Consider the following 9,050-nt stretch of genomic DNA (forward strand, 5'->3'; position numbering starts at 1 on the left):
GCTTCTGAAAGACTATGTCTCGGTCATCCGTTTCTCAAACACCATGTAGTGCCAGAATCCCAACGGAGGAGATCGAGTCTTGTGGGGAAAAGTGCACAAACCTCTGTAGAGTGTATAAACTAATCATGGTTAGCCGTGTCCCCGGTTATGGACAACTTGAGTATCTAGTACTTGGATTATCATGTGAATCTCATCATGTTACTCTAATTAATATTGTTGGGATTTTAATGATGATGTTTAATTGGGATTGAGAGGTGTCTACACTCTCAATATTTAACAACTACCATGATAGTTAAATAAAATTTATTCCTTTGCAGTAGGAAAAAATTGGCTTTACACAAAATTGTAACCATAGAGCTCTCCACCAGCCAAATATGCATGTAGTATAGCATTACTCTTTGATTGTTCTCTATGTGTTACTTTGCCAGCATATTCCATGTGCTGGCCCGTTTCGGGCTGCAACGTTCATGTTGCAGACTTTTCAGATGATGAGTAAGGTGCCTTAGGTCGTGGTTCTATACTCAGTGATGTCGTTGGAGTTGATGGACTCACTTATCTTCCAAGCCTTCCGCTGTTATCGTTATTAGATGGCCTTAAGCCATGTTTATTGTAATAAGTTCTCTTTTGAGACACTCGTTGTAATAAGTGTGTGATTGCTACTCTGTTATAAGTACTGTGCGGTGTCAGCATTTCTGATCCAGGGATGACACTGGAGCACAGAGATTGGACCGTTTGAGGTCTAGTCGCTACAGACACAAAGCCGCTACATAGATCATAGTGTAGATATAACGGGAAAACCGTAAGCATCAGAGTAAAATCAGCAAAGTGGAACTTGCTAGAATATATGTGCTAGTATTGCCAGTACGGCTAGAACGCCTTCGGATACCAGCTCTCTTCAACTGAAGGTGGGATACAATTAATATCAGTGTAACTCTCAAAGGCAACACAGCTCCCCGCATTTCCTTGCTATTCTTATAGGATTCAAGTGGGCAGGCCACTACAAATCCTATTCCCATGTTTACAAAATCCTACGAATCAAAGAGGCCCAACGAGTTCAAAGTGTCCATACCAACCGACCGTATAGACCTCGACACTGCAAATGTCCCTGCTCATATTCACTACTAGGAACATATTGTACTACTATCATAATCCCTCCGTTCCAAAACATAAGTCTTGGTAGAGATTTCCACTATGAATCACATACAGATGTATCCAGATATATTTTAGAGTGTAGATTCACTCATTTTGCTCCATATGTAGTCCATGGTGGAATCTATACAAAGACTTGTATTTAGGAACGGAGAGAGTACTTATTAAAGAAGAACGGAAGAGGAACATGCTAAAGAAGAGCAAGCAGATTTTGGATAATAAAATGTCCGTTGCGTAGTGCCCACACATGATGAACCAGAGCGCATTAAGAAAGCAATTCCCTGTTGTCTCTCTATATGTGGTGCAAGTGCTTTTTCAAAGTAAAGTAGGAACATTAGCTGACCAATTAAATGTTATCTATTTTAGTAATATCAGCATCATATCAGATTCGTACTTCAGCAACAAGTTTGGAATTATGAGTGGCACGTTGTTTAGCTTGATGGATTCAGGAGCAGTGCTAAGCAGGTATGATGATGGTACTAAATATAAAGGCATGTCTGCATTTGGGTCAGTCGGCCATTTCAGGCGGTTGGATGAAGATCCTACATCTCCTAACCCTTCTTCTTCCTCGTCTCTCATTCTTCCCATACAGAACACCACACGGGCTGCCGGCCGGACCATCGGCCCCCACAACATGTGTTCCTCCGCCACCCCAACCCCCCACCCCCACCCACGTCGAGTTTTCTTCATTCGGCGAGGCCCCACCACCGCCCCCCCAACAACCAAAGTCCCCACCCGAGCCCCTTCGTTCGCACCGGCGAACTCCGGCGAGCTCTAAAAAATTGACTGACCCAATTTTGAAATTTAGTCTACTGTGATTTAACTAGTGTGGAATACAAAAGGCGAAAACCATAAGCATTGGGAGTATAGTTTTGAGGGTGCCATGGCGGATCTGAAGGTGCAAACCAGACAAAGGCAACTTCGCAACCAATGTTTGCTCTCAACTAGCAAGTAAGTGATGGACAAGAAATTAGAGTAAAGCAGTGGCGATCTATTTTCTTGTTGCGATAAATAAGTTGAGCAGATACGAAAGAGTAGCACCTCTGGTGCGGCGCCGTGTATGCATCTGCTAAGAATTTGACGGTACTGCGGTAGCGATGGCTGTCGGCGGCGTGGAAGCGGATCTAGGAGGGTAGACGGTGGCGGCGGGGCGCGGTGGACGAGACGGTCGTAGGAGCGGCGCCAGCAAGGTGGATGACGACGGGGATGAAGCGAGAGGACGGGATGCAAGGATCCCGGTCCGAAGCCGTGGATGAGAGAGGTCGATCTCTTGTAATGGACAGCGGCGTCGGGGTATCAGCTCCGGCATGGTGGAGGAGGAGGGCGGTGGATGGGGTGGCGGACGGAGGAGGCTGGGGTGGAGAGGGTGTTTTTGCGCCCACGGAGTACAAATGGGGAAATGGAGGTGGAGAGGAAGGGGGAACCATGTCTTCAGGGCGCGCTTGTCTCAAATGCGAGGAAATTTACAAACTTAGCCCCCGTTTCAAATTTCCTACATCACATCAATATTAGTCAGTTGGGGATAGGACGGTAATCTCGCATACACCGAATATTTGCCGACGAGAGTTTGTTTTTGGCACCCACCATGTATGAGTCGGGGAGGGAGTCGATTTCGGCCGAGTACACACTGTGTTTTGGCGCCCACCGTGTAAGAATCCGGGTGAGAGGCGGTTCTGTCACGTTCGAGTGAAATTACAAACCTACCCCTATCGAAACCTATAGAAATTGAGCAGATAGGCTTTGTGTGGCAGGGATAGGCAGTAGTAATTTCCATCTCGCGGATTTTGGTTTTGGGCGGTTACTGCGACTTTCCAAGCTTCGTTCAAATTTTGCAAAGTGCATGTTTACCGTGCCAACTCAATTCGAATCCCGTTTGTATTCTATTTTTTCGGGCGGGATCCATTTTCGATTGGAATAAAATTCTACATACATCATTTTTTTAATATATACTTCCAAAAGCACAACAAAGAATTCTGCTCCTTTACATGTATAATATGATTTACAAATACAATGATCTCAAAATCATAAGGTTGAATTCAAAAAATTAAACCAAATTATGTTCTACTAAAATGTATGGATCAGTAATATCTACATATTAAATAACATAGATGCGCGTGAATTCATATGAGTATGCATGTTTGATAGATCAATTTTGGTTCGAGTATGGATTACATGTATCATCATCTCGAATTCAAATATTTGAATCCCTTTTATGTTCACTCCTTTCATGCCCATCTCTCTCGCATGCATGCTCCTTCATGTAGCTATCACTCTCTTTTCTCCAGCTCACCCGCACGCTCACTTCATGTTTCTCCTATCCTCGCAAGCATGGTCTCTTGACGTCTCCCTTGAGAAGTGTCACGGTCTCCCTATCATTATACATTACACGGTTTTCATTATCTCTCACGTCTCTACCGTTCTCTCATATCACTAGGTACCTAAGCTTTCTTTTTCACCGCCACACACACAGTCTCCACTCGTCTTTCACTTTGTCTTTCTTTCTATGGGATTCTTTGACACACCCTATATGTCTCTAGATATGAATCATATCACTAAAATTACTCTCTCTCTCTCTCCTATAGACACAACATTTGTTGCAGTCTCCTTTTCATCTCCATCCCAGACTGACATTATTCATTTTTTTTACCGATCAGACAAACTCCCCCCTCCCTCTCTCTCTTTCTCACACACACACAACTCCTGTTTCCACTCCCCTTCCTGACTACTGTCTCTCTCACACACACACAAAACTCTCGCTTTTGCACCCCCATCTCGTATTTCTCTCACAAACATTTATCGACTAGCCTCTAGATAGGTTTATACACCCGCACACTCGTGCTTCCACTATCGCATACATGTCTCTCTCCCGCTCCGTGTATCTATGTAGATTTTTCTTCCCTTCTTGAGACACGCCCTCCCGATCGTGCACACACACACTATCGCCTCATTTTAATTTGATACCTCTCACACACACACTCTTTGTGTCTTTGTCACACATGCACTCCGTCCTCCTCCTCTCTCCCTCTCTCTCACACACACATGGGCTTTTTGCAACAACTAGCAAGATGCCCATGCGTTGCACGGAACATGAAGATGCATTTGTATGAGTAGTTTATCTTGTGGGAGAAAAGGATGAGCAAGGGAAGGCCTTATTTGCAAGTGTGGAGAGGGGTGTGGGTATATTTTTGCAAAATTGCCATAGTTTCCTTCCTATCCGTCAGATATAGATCGGACAGCCTATATTGCAGGATGGCAGGCACACGATCATCACTGACTATGCTTTTATAAGAGTAGGGATAAAAAACAGAGTTGGTGATGATGGTGGGCCTGCCATCCTGCAATATAGGTCGTTCGATTTATATCTGACGGATAGGAATGAAACTATAGAAATTTACCCGCACTCCTCTCCACATTTGCAGATAAGGCCTTCCCTCATTCATCCTTTTCTCCCACAAGATCTTGATGTTCCGTGCAACGCACGGGCATCTTGCTAGTAAGAGTAGAAATTAGACATATACCACTTCTCGAATCTTGAAACCAACAACATTCCTCCCTTATCTCATCAAAACCGCCAAAGGAATATATTTTGAGTGAAACATAACATTTTTTATCGATATATGTATTTAAAAACTAGACTTTTTTCTATCAAATCGGTGAATATGTATTAATCTACTCAGATCATGTGGCAATGCATTGGCACATTGCTAGTAGTTATTATAATTTTGTGGACACCAGACAAACGGTGGAGTACATATACGAAGAGAAGAGGCGCACGCACGCAGTCGGTCTCTCGCTGTCTCGCACACATGAGTGTTACGTAAAGGCAACATTAACAAATAAACCCTAAAACCCTAGGTGCACAATTGCTGCATTCACGGGTACCGGGTACGTGGTGGAGCGTACCTTTGTAGGAATAGTCAGCTCGCATGATAATTTGATCTGTAGGAGTTGATGGTCGGGACCACAGGTGAACGACTTGGAGGCGGTGGCTCGCCAGTTGCCACGTTTAAAATATCATTTTTAACAGGGTTAAGAGTTTCGATTTTCAATGGCTTGTTATAAGTACTAAGTAGTTTTTAGAACAATTGGTATGGAGCGAAAATGGAATTCATAGTACTACCTACTACGTACCTCCTTGGCGTATGGTTGTATGGGTTTATGTTGTGAGATTTTGAACCTGGTAGTTCTAGGGAAAATACTATGTTTAGATTTAGATGTTGATTTTCAGTAATGAAAATCGGAAGGGGGAAACCCTTCTTTGATTAAAAAAACTACTACCTCCGTTCTGGTTTACTAGTCCCCATCGTTTTTTGGGTCAAAGTTTGTCCACGAATTTTACTTATAAAATGTGAATGGAAAACGAGATTTTGTTATACGCAAACAAAAAAGGACTGGAGGGAGTGATTGCTCTGACACGGACGCGGCCTATCATAGCGCAGGCATTGAACCGGCGCGTTGGCCAAGAGGGCCCCACTTGCTGCAGGCCCGGCTGAACACACCTCATCGCCGCCTGCAACCGGCTTCAGACTGCCCCGCCCGCCTTCATTGAATCTGCGCGTGTGCCGTCAACACGTCCTTCCACGAGCCGACCGGCATTTTAGAACACAAAAGGTGACCAAAATATAATTAATTACGCATGGTCTTGACTTGTTGTGCTCACGCTGGTAGCAGGAACTAGAGGTTTTTCTTTATTCATAACTCTCCTCAAAAAATTTGGCTTTGAAGTGAATCATGGTTGTGGACATTATGTATGAATGTGGAGATATCTGTGAACATGAGTTTGATGTGGAAGTTGAACTTGGAATGTCGCGCTTGCGCGTGAACTATACCATGTCCAATGCTTCGTCTGTTATTGTTTGGAAAGTAATTCCTGTTATTACATGACCCCAAAAAAATATTTTGTGCCACATCAGTAGATGCACAGACATCACAACAGGCATGCTGACTGGATAAACATTCGAACCTAGCTACTATGAAGGAAATTTTTATTGACAACAGTTTTAGATAGAAGGAGACGCCTAGCCTGCTCTGCCTCTGCTAGATTATTTCTAGCTTGTTCCATCTCTTCTTTGGCATGGGTGAAGAGGGCATCTGATTGCTCTTTTCGCTTCTTCAGGAACTCGGCTACATTCTCAAGGGCTGCTGCACGCTTTCTATCAGCCTTTACTAGAGCCACGAGGACACGAACAGCTGACGACTCCACCTGGCTTGTGTGTATTCCAGCATCATCTGGGAATTTGCACCTTGTGTCTAATCCAGCATCATTAGGGAACTGTCACCTTGTGTGTAATCTAGCCTCATTCTGGAAACATGATCTCGAGGTTGACCATACTTCCCTCCTCGCAGGAACTGCATCCTGACATGAAGTTATTTCTTTTTTAGATAATTACTTAGAGCAACCCAGATCCATTTAGTAGAAGCCATATAAACAGAACTAGGAGAAGTGAATTCAAAAGAAAAAAAATATAAAAACAGACTACAAGGTGAGAACACCCACTTCCTACATCAAGCTAAAAACGAAAGCATTAGGACGATTAAGACTCTTCTTATGACACATCGAAGAACACGAGGCTTAAGAGAAACAGAAACTACAACATATACACATCGAAGAACACGAGGCTAAACGAAAGTAATTGAAAGGGTGTTACATACAAAAGCTCGTTTTACATGTTCGGTGCAGCTCCTCTTTAACTTGCCACGCTCCTTGAAGATGTCCCCAATATCCCATGTTTGGTATTCATTGCTCCTTTGCATGTTCGCACTCGTGGTTTTAAAATCTCAACATGGCAAGAAAAATATACTACTAGTAATACTCGCACATCTTGTGGGCAACATTAAAGCACTCGTCTGCCATGTTAGAGCATCTCCAACAGAATCGCAACGTGCGGCGCTTTAAAAAAGCGTTTACAGTGCTGAGATTGAGAAGTAGAGATAGAGAGTAGAGGATAGTTCTCATCATAGATAGATAAAAAATAGATTATTCAACTACTCCTCGTTGTCCGACTCCTCCTCGGTGATGTCCTCCTCCGACGTCTGACTGTAGGCGTGAAGATACCGACCGTCGTCGGATTCCCAAGGCGACGTTGCTCCTAGCCTCATGTTGAATTGAGCGTCCGCTTTTCGCCTACGCTTGTCCTCGCGATAGGAGGCTCGCTCCGCCCTCCTCTTATCACTCTCCACCCTCCTTTGCTCGTAGAACTCGCGCTCGTTGATGATGTCCTGCGGGAAGCGTTGGCGCCATAGTGCCATGGCTTCCTCGTCCATCTCGGCGATGCCGAGACGGTGCTCCCGCCTCCGGTTGTCGCGACGATCCTCGTCGATGATAAGCCATGGCAGAGGCGCGAGCTCCTGTGCCCACTCCCGCATCGACACGTTGGGAAAGTTCAATGTTCTATGAGGCCACCGGAGGCGCCACGCCATCGCGTCGTACGCGCGGGCGGCCTCGTTGGTGGTGTCGAAATTGCCGAGGCCAAGGCGCATCCCGCGGAACCGGATCTCGACGGAGAAGCCGCCGGAGGGGCGTGCGCGGACGCCGCGGTATCCCCAAGTTTCCCGGTGACGCGGCGGCATGGTGGCGCGGCGACGGCGAGGCGAGAAAGAGCGGGGAGAGAGCGGTGGCGAGGCACAGAGCGGGGACAGAGCGGTGGCAAGGCATAGAGCAGTGGGAGGGCGTTGGATTTTATAAATCGCGCCGGACGCCGTGCTCCAAAACTAGCGCACGCCCGACCGCTTTTTCCCGCGCGTGCGCAATTCTTTCCCGACGTCTCTGCTATCTCTACTCTCTTCTCTACTGTTATATTTATTTTATATTTAATATTTATCTCTACTCTCTATTTTTTTCTCTACTTTTTCCTTACTCTTATAAAAAATAGAGTTGGTGATGATGGTGTTCCTGCCATCCTGCAATATAGGCCATCCGATTTATATTCGGCGGATAGGAAGGAAACTGTGGCAATTTTGCAAAAAGATACCCACATCCCTCTCGCATTTGCAAATAAGGCATTCCCTCGTTCATCCTTTTCTCCCACAAGATAAACTACTCATACAAATGCATCTTGATGCGTCCAACGCATGGGCATCTTGCTAGTTCTAAAAAACTATCCATCATTTGCCACACTACTAGTTGGAGATTAAATGCCTACCCAAGCACAACGCAATACAGGAGCGACACACAATTACAAGCTGATATTCTGTTGGACAATGGAGGCTATAACCAATTACTTTTATGGGAACAATAGCACCCAGGAAATTTGAAGGGTAGGTATGAACAAAATTGGAACTGCACATGTACTGCTAAGTGATTCAATACACACATTACCAATCGAGGAGGAGAACGATGGTCGCGGCGGCCTCTGTGAGTCATGGTCGGCAACGGGTGTCAGTTCATTGTCCACGACGGTGGTGCTTCTGCGCTTGGCGTTGGCTTCCGGGAAGCAGATCCGATACCGTGGAAGACGGTGCCGGGGAAGAGGCCCCGTGTACGACGGCGACGGTGGACCGGCTCCAGTGCGGCGTACGAGGTCATCGATGAGCAGATGCACTGCGGTGGACGAGTGCGATGATGTAGAAGGGGAGGAGCACAAAGGCTGTGGTGTCGTGGAGAAGTCTATTTTGCGGTGGGGATAGAAAATGGGGAGTATTTAGGTGTACTACTCTGGGTGCCGGGGTGGGGTTGGCTGGGTAGGGTGAACCTAAAGTTACAAAAACAGCCCCCTACCAACCGTCATCCGTAGGCCTGTTCCGAAGGCTATGATGGTAACTTCCCACTGCTCAAATCAGGGTCGCGGGAGATTTTCCGACCGACCTCAAAATTTTGTGACACTGAACTCCCCGTGTGGCGTGTTGGGCGATTCGGCTAAGCAACTAGCAAGTATTACTAGTAAACTCTGCATATTAGGTTT

At 45.7% G+C, this 9,050-nt stretch overlaps 1 protein-coding gene across 1 annotated transcript; it reads right to left on the reverse strand.

Moving 5' to 3' along the window:
• Positions 1-7,134: 7,134 nt before the first annotated feature.
• Positions 7,135-7,719, reverse strand: LOC125546809 (ethylene-responsive transcription factor ERF056-like). The gene has a single exon (XM_048710934.1). It carries the CDS (start codon positions 7,717-7,719, stop codon positions 7,135-7,137), a length of 585 nt encoding a protein of 194 aa, XP_048566891.1.
• Between the last annotated feature and the right edge of the window lie 1,331 nt (positions 7,720-9,050).

This window comes from Triticum urartu, chromosome 3 (genome assembly GCF_003073215.2).
Source record: "Triticum urartu cultivar G1812 chromosome 3, Tu2.1, whole genome shotgun sequence".
Classification (NCBI taxonomy): domain Eukaryota; kingdom Viridiplantae; phylum Streptophyta; class Magnoliopsida; order Poales; family Poaceae; genus Triticum; species Triticum urartu.

Coding starts and splice junctions, on each gene's coding strand:
- LOC125546809 (XM_048710934.1), bottom strand. CDS start 7,719: ATGCCGCCGCGTCACCGGGAAACTTGGGGATACCGCGGCGTCCGCGCA.